Here is a 16196-nt window from a genome sequence, read left to right as displayed (position 1 = left end):
GTCTATTATCGTAAACTAGACAATTCGAGAGTCAGTGAGCCACATCGCACGTTTTATAGTCGATCAAAGTAATTCAATTAATATCCTATTACGTCCGAGCGTTCACGCACGTCGACGCAAATGGAACTTGTATAGTGTTTCGAAAGACAGCTCGGCGAGCGTCGTTTGTATGCACACCGACGTATATTTCTCTGAATTATCGAATACATTTGTGCATCTTAACGAATACGGACAATACTATCTTTAGAAATAAAAGAAACGTAAACATAACAACTGTTCAAGAATAACTGCATCTGTCTTCTGTGAAAGACGTTTCTTATAAATAACATGATTAATTTCAAGAATTATATTTAGAGCAACGTATATTTTATGAAAATGATCGAAAACGAAACGAAGTAACAATCGAATTGTAATTCTTTTAGAAGATCGTGTGTCGTTAAGAACATTATATCGATACGTCTATACTATGCAATGATAACATCATTTCTCTATCGAATTCAGAAGCCAAATTCCGATGAACTCCATACATTGAAAAATACCGAAACGCGATGACGTTAGAAATATTTTTTAAGATTTACGATTATTCATTTGTTATATCATGTGTTTACGAGAAAGCTTTGGAATTTTAGTTACTTTTTTTAAGAAGTTGGACACTAATTCTGTATACAGACGACAAAATTCCAATGATTTACGAAAGGTGGAGCTGGACCGGAGTAGATTCCGAGAAACTAAAAAATATCAGCATCGATATTGACAGTTCTGCGATTTCATCGCAGAATGATTCATTCGAAGCTATCGAATCTAATTCACAAGACACGCGTTCGATAGGAAACCTAGGGGCTCTAAAAGGATGTGAAAAAAAAAGGAGAAGCATACATATAGCTAGTGTTTGACTCACCAGCACTTTGGTAAAGCGCCTTTCGAGTTCCATAGCGTCAGGCATCGGTTGCCTTGGCGCGCCACGGACGCTGCCACTCCGTGCGTGTGGTCCACCCAAACTTCCCATGCCGAGGCTAGGTTGACAGGATTGAAGAGGCGTGCCGCCCTTGATACCACCGATGAACACCTCACGCACACCGCCATCGCTTTCGCCGGTACGGCTCTGCACGATCCCCATTGTTTTCACAGTCGTGGCCTAATATATTCTCCGGTGTTTTCGCACGCGAAAATCGTGACACACGGCAACGGTGGTGGCCAGTACTGTCACACCATGAGAAACGTCAACAATGATGATCGCGGCAGTGCATCCTCGCTCGAATGTAAATCACTTTTCTCTGTATTACGAGAGACGTCGATACGTGAACGACTCGAACCGGTCCGCGCCGGGTCGTGCAACAGGTATCAAGCCGTCCATTGTGGATAGAAACTCTCACGAACGTGCGCGAACTAAAGCATGACCTAACACTCCTCTGCCTACACTAGACGAAGCATTCGCTGCATCTGCGGCAGTCTTCCTACTCTCTGACACAACCATCTGACAACGCCATTGGCCATTACACATGCGTCGTGTCTCGCGGTCGTGCCACCTGTGCCGGCGCGAGAATTTCTGGTAGAATTGTATTATAAGGTTGGTAACCATAATGTTGTTGATTATTTCGTTGCAGATGGAAGCACATACTACCTGAATAGTAAATAAAGAAAACTGAATAGTTAGGAATTTATTTTCGCGGAAATTATTTGTTATTAGTAATAGAAATAATTGACATCGTAAAGTAAATTAATTTAGAAAGTTGGATAAAATTAAGCATGAACTAAAAGTGAAAAAATAGTAGTAGCGACGTAAATTTTTTAACGATATATTTCAATTAATTATGATTAAATGATACGATAGGAAATATTAACAGCGAAATTTAAATAAAATTGAAAAATTATATTGCGTATCTTAAATTTCGACTATCGATAGATAGATGTTTAACATCCGCCATCTTGTCGATAGATCGATGTTTAACATACGCCAAATGAAATGGTCGTGTTTTAGTATATTATTTTATAGAGAACATTATTTGTAAATATTTGTAGATTCTATGAAACAGCGGTATAACAAGAATTTGAAAATGAGAAAGTCTCCGCTAAGTACACCAAGTGGTAGTAAAGAAACGCAGAGTTATAATTCGAAATCAAATGGCTATAAAAATAGGACAGGTTATAGTAATCGTAAAAATGATAGATATCAGTGTACTTTGTCAAATAATGGTCAAAGATATTCTGAAAATGATTTTATTCCTTTAAATAATAGTACACCATTATCAGAATATAAAAAGTTCAGTAATTATTATGGTTTTGATGATCGTAATCATCGTAATTCAGGTAGTGGTAAATTTAACCATTACCGGAACAATTATCATTCAACTCCAAAGTTAAATTTCAATAATTCATACTCTCCTTACAAGCTCCTTGGTAAACAACTCTTTTATGGTCAGAAAAAAGTAAGTAGATGTCATAAATACAACGTAAAATAGTAAATAGAATTTCAATAATCGCTTCTATGCTTACTACCCTATAATCATTAACATGTATTGTATTATTAATATTCAGGGATTTCGAAAGGACAAGTGCAAACGGAATGACATATCATGCTATTTAGATATGAAGTCTTTCTTGGAAGATCCTTGGGCAGAATTAATAAAGAAGTTGAAGGAAGATAAAGAAACAAATTGGAATGAATCATCTAAAATCGAATCGACGTCATCGTTGCAATTGGTTCATGTAGATACAGAATCATGTTCTGAATCTAAATCTGTATCGAGCATTGATAATTCTTGCTGTAGCCCAGAATCCAAGAGTGAATCTTCTATAGATACAAAGTTGGAGTTGAATGATACAGATATTAGTAATGTATCAAGAACAGAGAGTTCGATAGATTTAAAACTTGACGATGTAAGATTTAGTCAAGAATCAAAAAATGACAGTGTTTGCAATAATAATGATGATAATGTTAATGAAGGCATTAACAATAAAAATAATGTTAATAGTATTAATGATATTTGTCTATCGGAGATGAATAGTATTCAAGATCTCAAATAACAGTAACGAAGAACAAAATGCGCTTAAGAAGAATAATTCTTTGGTTTGGTACATGATACATTTCATATTGTACATATGGATGTATAATGTAACAATTCAATTATATGTAGATATTATTTAAATCTATGGAACGTCAGTTTCAGATTTTTTGAATAATATTCTAGTATATAGTTAAAAAAAAGAAGAAATTAACGTTTTAGTAACGTGAACTCTAAATAGTTTCCGGTTTCAAAATAGTTCTATCGCAGAAGCATATCTATATGCAAAATACAATGTATTGAAATTATCTTTTACATTATATTTTCACAAAATGGCTGTGAAAAAAAATGAATGTAGTTCTTGTGAAAAAAATTATACATGTGCAATTCTTTAGTGTATACTAAAAAGGAAGTACATATGGGCATGAGGGAACATTAAACACCAATTTCTCAGTAATAGATTAAGTCAGAAAGAACATTTGAAGACATAGCGAACGAGCTACAGTATGAATTAGACTTATAAATTAATTTTAAATTTACCAAATTTAAGCAATTCGTAATTATGCAAAAGAATGTTTGCATCTCTAAAGATCAATTGAATTTGTTAAGCCACATATATGTCTATTAGCACTTGTTCTCACAACAAAACAGAAATATAAAAAGGATTAAGAATGTTGTAACATGCATGTAGTAAATACAATGCATTATACACAAATGTAGAATTAAATAACCATAAATCATGTGCAGACATATATGACATTAATCTTAAATCTTTAGTTATTTAAATAACAATGCGTTTATACTTGTACTATTTTTAATTTAAATTATAATCAGTTGTATATTTCTGTCAAAATTCTTTAAGTAGCCAATTAACGTACACTTTAATTGTATTTTGAACTAAAGAGAACGTACTAACATGAAATATAAAAACATTTGTAAAATTAAAACGATAAAGTCATAGGGTATTAAATTTGTACAATTGTTATCATAGAAAAAGAAAAATACACAAATAATTGCTTATTTCTATACTTTATACATTTTTATAGCATGTTTTAATGAGCAATGGAACATAGAAGGTGACAAAGGTGTCCTATATGTTTGATTAACATGCTAAGGTAATGTACAAATGATGATCTGGTACAAAAATTTACATAATTTAAGAAATTCCTGTTTATTTCTCTAAATTGTGATTTTACATAATTGTGCAAAGGGTGTAATTGATATCAAACTTTAATTGTATAAGTAAGCTGTACAAGAGAAAATTGTATATGAATATACTTATCTATTAACCTTACCCGTATACTTACTTATTAAACGATAACCACGGAGATAAAAGAAACTTTGATAATTAATCCAATCGAACGACCTTACATCTCTAACCTTGTACTATTGAAAGTAATGCTGTAATACAATGGTAAGTAAGATCGTGTAGGTGTATGAATAATTGATCGTGTATCGAAGTAATCAATATGAGCTATATATTTCTTAGCATTCAAGTTTTTGCTCCGCTTTTTAGAGCTTATTTTTTACTTTCCCATGTAACAAAAAATTTAATCATTGATAAAAATAAATTGTAATATGTTATATCAGATTAGTACCGTATGTAGCTTCTTGAAAAGAAAGTAGAGAAATTATGAGGCTTCAAAATTTTTACATTTATTATTAATGCAAATAGAAACTGTTGTTGTTTTGTCGAAGTGATCGCCACTTCTAAGAAAACTCTACATCTGGTCTTCGGTTTTCTCAAGCGCTGAGGCCATCGACAGCGCATAAACAAAAGAATGCGTCGAGGACAGACTATAAGCGGTACATGTGCGACGTTGGCTTCAGGGTTCTCTTAGTCTCAGGGTAACATTGCAGGGTAACAAGCAGCACGTGGTACGATAAAGTACCAAGATGAGTAACACCGCTCCTTGGGAATTTCCGTGCGTCGTTGGCACCACCACCTGGCCGGCGAGGGCGCGGCGGTGTCCGTGGACGCGCCTCATGTAGACGCGTAAAGCCGCCAGCGACCTCCGAAGGGGAAGAAAAGACCTCTTCTTCCAGCACCCGGGAGGCACCAAGCAGTCCGGTTGGGGATCCGGACGACGGCCCCTGGGAGAGGGCGAAAGAGACGTAGTATGGACGGAATAGTGTGTGCGGGGGGGCCCGGTGTGTCGCCATAGCGGTTCGCGGGCATCCCTCGGTCGCAATGGGACCGGTCATCGTAGAGGTTTTAGTCGGTTGGAGTCCGACACTACCACGCCGCTCTTCCCCCTAGAAGCGGCGGGTGTCCGTGCGGATTTCCTCCACGTTAAAATAAAAAAAAAAAAAAAAAAGGGTAACATTGCTAGCGTTCGGATCTGGACCAGCTTACATTGTATTCCTTTGTACTTTGTACTTTAATATTCACTATATATATATATATATATATGTCGGGTTGACGGTAGGGGCGTATAATGAATCTTCACCAGTGTTGTTCATGATTGTCGCACAGATATTTATTACACAAGTATGGCTGATACAAGATTGACAATCGGACGCGGTAGCTGGACGCTAATGACAATGGCCCTAGGTTCGATATAGCGAATCCACGGTCCACGGGCCAACTCCTTGTTAAACTCAGAATATACCCCGAAGCACAAAAGCAACGCTCGCTGTGACGCTCGGTACATATACTGCCCTTAAAGACGATGTGTAACTCTCCAAAGAGATCGCAAGAACAAAAGAATGATGAAAACTTTCCTCTCCTTACGATCGAGCTCGTTTTGTTGAATATTGGCCGGGGATACCAACAAGATTGCAGCAGCCGTTGCTAGGCAGACCTGCGTAGCTGCGACATTGTCCCTGCTCGGGGTTTGATTGTTAACACAACGTGTGTCTCATAATATTGGCACTTCTCTGTTAGGTGGAACATTCATCCCGTGACCGTGGCTACGCTCGGCGACCGGTTGTCGCCTCGAGCCTAAACTCATTGTCTCAAGTTTCGAATGACTGTGTCTGGGTTATTTCGTAGATACTACAGTATTGAGGCTTTTCCAAATAATTCCAACGGGGGGGCCCGGTGTCCTTTCATCTCCGACATACAGTGCTGGACAAAAGTATTGGCACAGCATGATTGTTATGATAGAAATGCTTATAACTACTAAACAAATTGATTTAAACAAAAAACTTTTTGACGTATTTATTTATTATCTATTCTAGTTTATTACATAACAAGAGCAACAATATAAATAAAATAATACGCAAAATAATAACAAAAATATATTTTTTGAACATTTTATGGGTGGACAAAAGTATTGGCACAGCATGGAACAAACAATGTATCGTCGCCGTTTTCAACGATTTCCGATCGTCATTTGGAAGTAGCGAAGGGAAATCCCCCGTTAGTCTTTTATTATAACACTCGATCAGTGAAACTGGAGACTTCAGTTATTAAACAACAAAAAACCAAGAAAGAGTAATAATGTCTAGAAAAACGAAAGAAACCACAATTGAAGAAAGAAAAATAATATTAAATTTATATAAGATGAATAAATCTTACAACGAAATTGCACAAATCATAAACAGAAGTCGTTTTACTGTGCGTTCAGTCATAAAACGCTTTAAAAGTGAAGAAAATCTAGAGAATCAAATTAGGAGTGGTCGCCCTTCTAAGGTAACAATTCGAGAAAAAAGGAAAATCGTAAATATTGTAAAGAAGGATCCAAAAACTAATTCGACTGAAATTGCTTCGATGTTAAAAGCTGAGTGTGAAAAAGAAGTAAGTACCAAAACTGTACGTAGGGTATTGAAGGATGCCGGTTATTCTGCCCGTGCAGCACGAAGAAAGCCCTACATCAGTAAAATAAACCAAAAGAAAAGAGTGGAATTCGCGAAAGAGTTTGTTACGAAAGATACTGATTTTTGGGAAAAGATCATGTTTTCAGATGAAAGTAAGTTTAATATTTTTAAATCTGACGGCAGAATATTAGTATGGCGAAAACCCAACACAGAGATGGACGAACTGAATCTGCAAGCCACCATGAAACATGGGGCTGGTGGTTTAATGGTGTGGGGATGTATGGCATCATCGGGTGTAGGAGAACTTATATTCATTGATGAGATAATGGATAAATATGTATATTTAAATATACTCAAGCAAAATCTTTTGAAAAGTACTCAAAAATTAAACCTCCCCAGGGATTTCTATTTTCAGCAGGATCGAGATCCTAAACATATGGCGTATATTGTTCGTCAGTGGATAATATATAATACTGCCCACACATTAAACACACCACCTCAAAGTCCCGATATGAATCCCATTGAGCACGTGTGGAACGAATTGGAAAAAAGAATTAGGAAACATAATATCACAAGCAAGTCTGAACTGAAGAAAGTTCTTCTGCAGGAATGGAGCAATATTGTACCTGAATTCACTAAAAAATTAGTCCACTCGATGCCCAGAAGATTAAAGGAAGTCCTTAAAAGAAAAGGACTGCCAACAAAATATTAGAAGTTTATTATGTAATTAGTTATAAGCGTAAATATTCTACTGTGCCAATAGTTTTGTCCACCCATAAAATGTTCAAAAAATATATTTTTGTTATTATTTTGCGTATTATTTTATTTATATTGTTGCTCTTGTTATGTAATAAACTAGAATAGATAATAAATAAATACGTCAAAAAGTTTTTTGTTTAAATCAATTTGTTTAGTAGTTATAAGCATTTCTATCATAACAATCATGCTGTGCCAATACTTTTGTCCAGCACTGTATATCTGTACAACTTTATGTGACTTGATGTTATCTACGTGGTTTATAGTGCATGTTGCGTGGATATGAACTTATGTAGGACACAGACATAACAGTGACCTTGAATATTTATCACAATTTAACGTTGTTTATTTTTACAGCAGTTTACATTATTTTATCAAATGATAAAATTTTGCAAGATTGATTTTCCCAGTGAATATCGATTAGTTTCTAAAAATTAGCATTAATTTATTATAATACTTATTCTGTTCAAGCGTATCTTGCAAAGATATAAGGGAATAAAATAATATCAGTCATGTGAAGTATTTATAAATTTTGTATTTTCTTCATATTTTGCTTTTAATTGTCACAAATCAGTACAGTACGCATAACGGAATTTATCTGACAAAAAGGGTATGTTCGCTCATTTATCTACAAGAAGAGGAATTGATTACAAAGATTTAAAGATAGGGCCCGTTCTTCCATTCCTTTAATCTACATTATTCCATTGCAATTTTGTAATATATTTTATTTAACATTCCTCTCTTTCTTTTTTTTTTTTTTGTTTGTGCACAACAATAATGTAAATTATAATGATCTCTCCGAATTATCGAATATTTCGATAATTAATTGTTCAGCAGTAGATTAAAATTAAACGATCGCTGTAACGAGATACAAGCTTTTCTTTTCAATTACTTCAATTATTATTCGATATATGATATGTTTACGAATGAAACTTCTCCGAAAAAGATAGAAGAAAAATTGAAAATTGAGATATTGATAATTTTCAAAGGACTTACATACAAATGGTATTTAATCAGCACATTGTTTCCCAATTTGTACACTAAATTGTACAATTGCTCTTTCTTAAATTTATATACTATAAAAAATGATCGATATAAAAAAAATTTTACCATATTAATAGTACTCTAATATAAATTATAATATTTCTCATTAGTATTCGTTGGTATTCACGTAGATTATATAAAAGTCACAATTTCTGGTGTCGTATTCAAATAAGGATCTAATATATATATATATTTTGCATTCATTGTGTCGCATAAGTTTATTTTTTAATCTACTAAGAAACGGAAATCTTATATATTAATAACTTTATTAAAAACTTATGTTTACGTGATTATAAATAACATATTAAGGAGTTTCAATTTTTGCGAATTCTTCGCAGCTCAGCTATCTTGTAGTAAATAGTACATGATATATTTTCATGCAATTAAACTATATAGTAAACTTCAATTTTCCCAACGTCATCTTATTGGTGATAATATTGGTCATCGTCGTAGACACGAACTTAGCAAATACTCCTATTTTCATGACAATTTCCTCTCTTTCCCACGTGAGTTTGCAAATAATAATAATAATATGAAACTTGCGCAACACGTACAAGCCTCGTCGATCAAATGATCGTTTAATATAGCATTGATCTGCTTTAGATCAACATGATCAGAATTCTAATCTAAGTACATATATGTATATATATACAGAGATACTACAGTCGCTTTAAAACACGCGTCTGCCACCATTTTTTTCTTTTTTTTTTTCAAAAATTGCTTAATTCGGGATTTCTTAAAACTGACCCTTTGTAAGAGAATATGAACTCTTCTTTACTTACTTGGTCTCTTTGTTTAAAGCTATGATTATTAAATATCGGAGGTAATTGATTCTTTCTCTGTCTGATACAGGTCTCATGCTGTTATGTCATTTCATAGTTAGTCTAATGGATTCTTACGTAAAGAGATTTACAATATTTAATATTGATCGTTTACTTAGTAATTCCACGGTGTATATTTTCGTTGTATTTTTGGACATTTTTCAGTATAACATGTAAAATATATAACTAGCATAAACGGAAAATAATTCTGAAATATAAAGACTATAAAACATTGATTTTAAACGTTATAAGTAACGTGTTTCTTATAACTATTAAATCTTCAAAATTGACAATTCGTTTCATTTGGTGAATGCCGATTTCAAACGAATTATGTTTACAACATTCTTGAAACCTACGATACTTTGTACCTTTTTATCAAAATAACGTAATCGTATGCAATCTAATAAACGTGAAATCTTTCATGGGAACTTTATATCGTTTAATTGTTACGGTAGTGGGCATATTTATGAAATGTACCGTATTACTGGTTCGTTGTTTCTGCGCAATCAACAAGATAATTAATTAAACAGTGTTCTCAGACTAATCAACGGTGGATTTCAGCATGAGCCCCGTTTTACTTATAATACAATTCGCATTTAAGAATTCTTTCGCCAAGATCGCACGTTCTTGTGCATTTGAGAATAAAAATAATATTATCCTTTATATCGGATCATTGATTATATCTTTCACTACGAGGTACGTACGATTATAGAAGATATTTATAGATACATACATTATACATATATGTATATAAGTCTTCGTTGACTATTAGTCATTGGTTCTAAACTTTTGTTATACATATTATCGCTTAGTTTCTTATTCGATAGTTTTCAAGTTTCGTATTTGCGCGTAACTTGTTGCCGTTTCGATACTAAAAGAAAAAATCGCACTGAAAACCAATTTCCCTTCCCCTCCTCCGCATTGTTATCGAATAAAGAATTAAGCGTAATTTCCTGACTTTGTTCATATATAACGAAATTAAAAAAATCGCTCGTATTTCGATTCTGATTGTGTCATAACACGCTTTAAGTTATTATGAATATTTACATAGGTGTTCTCGAAGGAAGGTACACGAGTATAGCAGTGCTCGTGTCGGATCATTGAGCGAAAAAAGTTAGAAGATACAAGAACCGTGGTGATCGTAAGAAGAGTTAAGGTTACATTATCGATTTGCTTTCATAGGTGCCATAATATGTCATCTATAGATACGTACATTGTATATTAGTCATCTACTTAAAGCTAGCTGTCCATTTGAGAGTAAAACTATAGCGAGCTGCTCTCGAGAGTATCTCTCGCAAATGGATACCGCGTTGAGAACGTTTTAACCCTCTGAGAGCGGTCGCGTGATCGCTCGCTCTCGAGTGGGAACAAAATATGTTTAAGTTCGATTAATACGTGCGACAGCATTCGTAGTTGGGCACTTGCAGCGAGGAAACTAAGGATACTATAGATAATGCGCGACTACGTCGAGTGTCGCACGTTTCTATAGTCGAAATTACAATTACGCGGTGGAAATTACAGCGATAAACGCGCGCAAACAGAGAATAGCGCGAGTAGAAAAATATTCGCGATCCAAGTTAAAACAAATTTTGTTATTTCGCATGGAAATATTTTCCATTGCTTTGAAATTATAAATTAGATTGGATATTTTTCAAGATATTAGCAATTACGAAATTATTCTTACGTAAAGCTGTTGTACGACAAAGGCGATGCAGAGATATGATTTTTGTTATATTTACAGACTCCGTTATTTTTATCTCGCATATTCGTGTACCGTAGAAATCGAATTTTACAATGTGTAGTTCTTTGCTTGTCTTTAAAAATAATTTGTTATTCGGTTGGTCGTTTATGTTCGCTATTACTAATAATAATAATACCATGTATACACTGTACAATTTATGATATTTTACTGAATGTAAAATAGGTAAATAGGGTAAAAGTAGAATTAAAGAGGCATTATGTGTTATCCTGAGTAGATTAGAATTGAAAATGTCGACAAATCGTAAATAATAATTTAGAAAGGATGCATCATTAGGCTGATCAGAGGAAAAGTATAATCTTAAAAAAAATTTATTACGATTCACGCACCTTTTTGTTTCATTGCGAATAAACAAAATTAATATACGTAAATCAAATGAAACGCAATATAAAGAATATCGACGAATAACCAAAAGATATTCAAAACTAATGCTAATAACTTTGTGGTTGTATCTTTATAACTATTTATTGGTCCCCGAATTTGACAATATTGTTTTCTATCGGTATAATTAAAACGAATAAGTTATCGTATGCTAAAGTAAGCTTCTTACATAAACAAGATCATAAGATTCGTACATTTTAAACGAAGATTTTTCCGCTTTGCAAACGAAATTTCACTCGAATGCTGATTTCTTTTGTTTTAATTCGCGAAAACATATCATAATCAATATGCAAACATAACGTTCTCCTTACGCGTACAAGTCACGAGTATTTTAAAGTTACAAAAATCGAACGTCAGGCTGAGGAAATCATGGCCCCCTTTTTATCATACTGATTGGTCCGAAAATACCTTGTGTAATAAACGATAAAATACTTTAATTAAATTTCCTACGAACCTAATGGACAAGTTCTTGATTTTCGATGTTCAAGATAATACGGGCAAGTACTTGAATCTGTCGCACATATTTCACAATCTGTCGTTGCTGAATAAGAATGGATCTCGATAACTGGTAATAATCGTGCAAATTTCAAACTTTCCCTTCCGGCCGATTACTCGTTCATATCCGATAAAATTCAGATTTCGATTCTACGAAACAGAAGACCAAGCGAACAAGTTAGAATCAGAAAGACACCCGAAAAATTCGAAAAATTATACTTATTACACATTACGTTAACGTAAATCGGCACGCGTGTAAAATACACGCATTGTTCGTAATTAATTTTAACTTGGGAAATTATTCATCTAGAGGAAAAGAAAGTTTAGGAATTTGCACATTTACTTAACATTCGGGCTGCAGAAATGTATCTTCGCTGGGTCGTTGCTTAAGTTTTACTAAACGGAAAGACGAACGGTTCGCGTAACGTTATACTTGAGGTCGTTATATGCTCTCTAATAGGATGTGTAATATTGACTCTGCTCGATCTTTTTTTTTTTTTTTTGAACACTGATAAAAATAAGATTCTCTTAAACTACGGGAATTCGAATATAGAGTGTTATGTTTGCGTGAGACGCACGTGATTAATTGCAAGAGTATAATTCTAAATATCTCCTTTACACTTTTATCACAATGATATACATATTTTACTCCGAGAATTTCAATTCGAACGTGTATATCAATTGTTTTTAGATATGTAAAACTTCATTATATCGATATACGAAATTGGAAATTTACAACTTTCGGATTCCCATCTTTTTCGCTACCTTTCTTCCTAATTATTAACTAATATGTAAAGAAATCGAAGAAACGTTGCAAACGCTCTTAGATAATCCTCCGTTCGTATCAAATGTAACGTAATGAAATACTTATATAATTAATATCTTGAATTTTCTTTTATATCCTCTATATTGTCCTTCCATTTTTCTTTCTTAAACACTTCAGATGTCAGTCATATTTTACTTGATATCTTCATCATATCGTTCTTAGGATACACGTTTAATCCAAACGATAATACGATAAAATAATGATAAAAATTCGTAAAATCTCGTTAACGAGATAACAGAACGCATCATCTTCTAAAATAGCGAGTTTATACGACTCTTATACGGCGCCTGAATGTTTTGATATATGTGATCGATAGATTACGTAATATTAATTTTGCGTAAAAGACGTCTGCAAATAACACTGTTTTGGTACGTTGCACCGTGCTGTGAATCGTTTTACATCGATTGCCAGTTAACAAGGCCGCACGGACGTATATGAAAAGGAAAGTAGGCAGATACAATGCCGTACGGCAGGCCACATTAATATGTCACATGAAACATTTACTACATCATAGAACGGGATATCTTGGAATAAATATCGATTTATCGCATACGAATCAACATTTAAAATGATTAGGGGAGTAAAGAATGTGTATTTAGAAAGAGAGAGAGTTTCTGATTTTAAGCGAAACCTTGCAGACTAATCATCTACGCAATTGATATTGTACGATGAATTTTTCATCTCGCCACATTCTTCGTAATTACTTTCAACGCGTATCCGAGTGGATTCAAAACGGAATCTGAATCTGAATTTCCTTAAAATTTCAAGCTTTTTAATTTCCGATATCGCGAATTTCAATCCATGTAAATTAGATTAAAAATTGCTTTGCAGAATGCAATTCAAAGGTAATACGTGCATGATGAAATTTTATCTCCGATATGTGCGCAAAGCCGCATAATCCGTATCACGGATAGCGATCGATAACGCTTCGCGGTACATCTCGTTTCGAGTTTGCATGTAAAACTGCGAGATTTGAATATTATCTGCGGCAATCGATAGAATATCCTAGCGGAACATTTTATTTCGAGTGTTACTGTCGTGTAATCAACGACTTTGTTTCCAGCTTTCGTGTAAAAAAACTTTTTCTCTCTGGATTTTTCATCGTAGCTTCCGCTTACAGCATTTTAATTTTACACATTTTAATTTGCCGTACATTTTATCTCTCGTTTCACGTTTTTAAAATCGTAGTTACAAAGATTCCGATTTGAACTTATTACGAATAAAAGAGAATTTCCTTTCTAGCCATTAACATCGTACAATTGAGAACATTAAGAACATTACGAACAATTATCTCTGTGCGATTGAAAATTTGTCTTTCGGTTTACCTTTCTAACTCGATGCGCGACTCGATTTTTCAAATCACACAAAGTAATGCAATCAGCATGTAGGATCATACGAGGAGCTCTTTCAAGAAGTCCTCGGCAAGCAAGTCCTACAAATAATCGTCCACTCGGTCGTTTTCGTCTGGTGGACTAGGCTCGCTGACGCTAAGTATAGGCAGACCAAAGTGTTGCACCTCGATGCTTGATTCGGGCGTATGTCTCGAGTAGTCGCAGCTCTTTGAGTGCCGTTCGATCCCGGCACGTCGATGGTAATGATGATAACGGGGTAAGCGAGCGTCGGCATCGCCAGATCGCCGAAAACACCTGCGGATTTTACCCAATACGTGGACTTAATCGATCGAACGATTTATTTACACGTCGCCTTTCGCTCGACGCAAATAATACAAATTAACAGCAGAATTCGGGAAAATAATGTTTCCTTACTCTCGTTATCTTATTTTGTGTTAAGATCGAGTAAATCGTTTTCAAATAATTTTCTATCTTATCGATTCGATCCTTAAAGTTTCGTAATGTAAATGTCAGATCTTAATCAACAGAGTAATTTAAAAAAAAAAAAGAAAGATCGTATGGCGTTATTGGATTTCCTATAGGTGGACGTACAAAGAGTATACGCAAGTCGAATTTACTTTTTTTTTTTTTTAACAGAAAGATATGCTCCCTAACGCTTTCTAACTATTTATGCCAAAAAATCATTAGTTTAGAAAATCCTTTAGCGTGAATATCACGAAGTTGTACTCAATTTCTTCTGGAAGACGTCCACTTATCAACTAGACGAAACGAATGTCGTTTCCAAATTATTGGATTGGCGTATTCAATTTCCATCGAGATCACCGGATCTGAAACCATCAGATTTGTTTTTTGTGAGAATATTTGAAAAACAGAATCTATTAAAAAGAATATTTGACAAAAACTACAATGAATGAAGCAAAGGATTCCGTGAGAATCTAATGAACCTTTAATTTTACCGCTTGCGTTAATGTATCTACATAATCTACGGACGTATGAAAAATGTAGCTTTAAGTATCGATTTTAACGTTGCATTACTAATTATTACTGCGCAATATCGAAATTAACTCTTTCGCAATATTGTTCAAGAAAGACGATCGAGTCGTCGAATATCAACACTCATTCGCTATAAAATGAATTTTATTTTGAAAGTACATATATAATAAAAAAAAAAGAGAAAAATAACACATGAAATCAATAAACAAATAATTGACTTTTAAATCGTTCATTCTAAATTGTTTGTTATTTTATTACATTGTCAAAGGGTTAAACCATCAAGTTTTTTGGCATAAATAGCTTCATGATATTATGGCTTGGATATCCCATGTACATTTTTGCATATTGCGTGCATTCTCTTACTTTCTCGCGCCTCTAAATTTTTCATAGATTCGTAAAAGTCCAACTATCATCGATTCTTCTACAATATTCATACAGCGTCACCTTATCTGTTCAAGTAAATAGGATCTCGTAATGATAGATCTTTATTAGCGAAGTTCTTATCTCTTTACCGAAATTACATTTTTCATCGATGCCGCTCGACCGACGATAAATAGTCTGTGCTATGTTATATCTTAGTGTGACCCTGAATGTTAACTTGGCGTGTGACCAAGTTTCGAGGGTGGTCTTTAAGGGTGAAAGATATTTGTAGGATGAGGCGACGTCAATTGCCACGACACGTATATTTAACGTTGTGGTGTGAGTCGGGACCAGACTGAAGATAAAAATATCGTGGCTCTCTTATGAGTTCATACGCGAATGCATTTAATATAACAGGCGCTAGATTTCGTTGTACTTGAACGTCAAATTTAACAAACGATCCAAACATCGATTTTTTAGCTTCCACTATATTACAAAACTGATATCGTTTCTTATAATATCCATTATTATCGGCTTCTAAGATACGTCAGTTACGTTATACATACGTATAGATTGCACTATAATTTCACAAACTTCAAGAATCAGTTCGACGTCGGTGATTCGATCGAAAGGGGTGGTGTTATT

The 16196-nt window shown here is 34.1% G+C and overlaps 3 protein-coding genes across 18 annotated transcripts in view; 1 reads left to right on the top strand and 2 right to left on the bottom strand.

Moving 5' to 3' along the window:
* LOC132904812 (formin-like protein) overlaps positions 1 to 1497 on the bottom strand; it is a 35467-nt gene extending 33970 nt beyond the window's left edge. For 2 of the 5 annotated variants that reach the window (XM_060955526.1, XM_060955527.1), the window contains exon 1: positions 899 to 1496. In XM_060955526.1, the coding sequence (XP_060811509.1) occupies positions 899 to 1117 (219 nt within the window). In that variant the 5' untranslated portion in view covers positions 1118 to 1496. Of the gene's footprint in view, positions 1 to 898 lie in introns of all 5 variants that reach the window. The other 3 variants (XM_060955528.1, XM_060955529.1, XM_060955530.1) reach the window with 2 other exon arrangements.
* Positions 1498 to 1940: 443 nt separating this feature from the next.
* On the top strand, positions 1941 to 4296 carry LOC132904842 (putative uncharacterized protein DDB_G0282133). Its single transcript, XM_060955618.1, has 2 exons — positions 1941 to 2426; positions 2536 to 4296. The coding sequence occupies exons 1-2, from the start codon at positions 2025 to 2027 to the stop codon at positions 3022 to 3024; spliced, it is 891 nt and encodes a 296-aa protein (XP_060811601.1). The 5' UTR covers positions 1941 to 2024; the 3' UTR covers positions 3025 to 4296.
* A 3741-nt stretch (positions 4297 to 8037) lies between these two features.
* Positions 8038 to 16196, bottom strand: part of LOC132905481 (uncharacterized) — a 46576-nt gene continuing 38417 nt past the window's right edge. For 11 of the 12 annotated variants that reach the window (XM_060956800.1, XM_060956809.1, XM_060956810.1 and 8 more), the window contains one exon: positions 8038 to 14492. In XM_060956800.1, coding sequence (XP_060812783.1) covers positions 14279 to 14492 — 214 coding nt within the window. In that variant the 3' untranslated portion in view covers positions 8038 to 14278. Of the gene's footprint in view, positions 14493 to 14789; positions 15026 to 16196 lie in introns of those variants that run through there. The other variant, XM_060956812.1, reaches the window with a different exon arrangement.

Source organism: Bombus pascuorum, chromosome 3, assembly GCF_905332965.1.
Source record: "Bombus pascuorum chromosome 3, iyBomPasc1.1, whole genome shotgun sequence".
NCBI classification, from domain to species: domain Eukaryota; kingdom Metazoa; phylum Arthropoda; class Insecta; order Hymenoptera; family Apidae; genus Bombus; species Bombus pascuorum.
This window is presented reverse-complemented; position numbering and strand designations above follow the sequence as displayed.

Coding starts and splice junctions, on each gene's coding strand:
- LOC132904842 (XM_060955618.1), top strand. CDS start 2,025: ATGAAACAGCGGTATAACAAGAATTTGAAAATGAGAAAGTCTCCGCTA. Junction 2,427..2,535: donor TCTTTTATGGTCAGAAAAAA/GTAAGTAGATGT, acceptor ATTAATATTCAG/GGATTTCGAAAGGACAAGTG.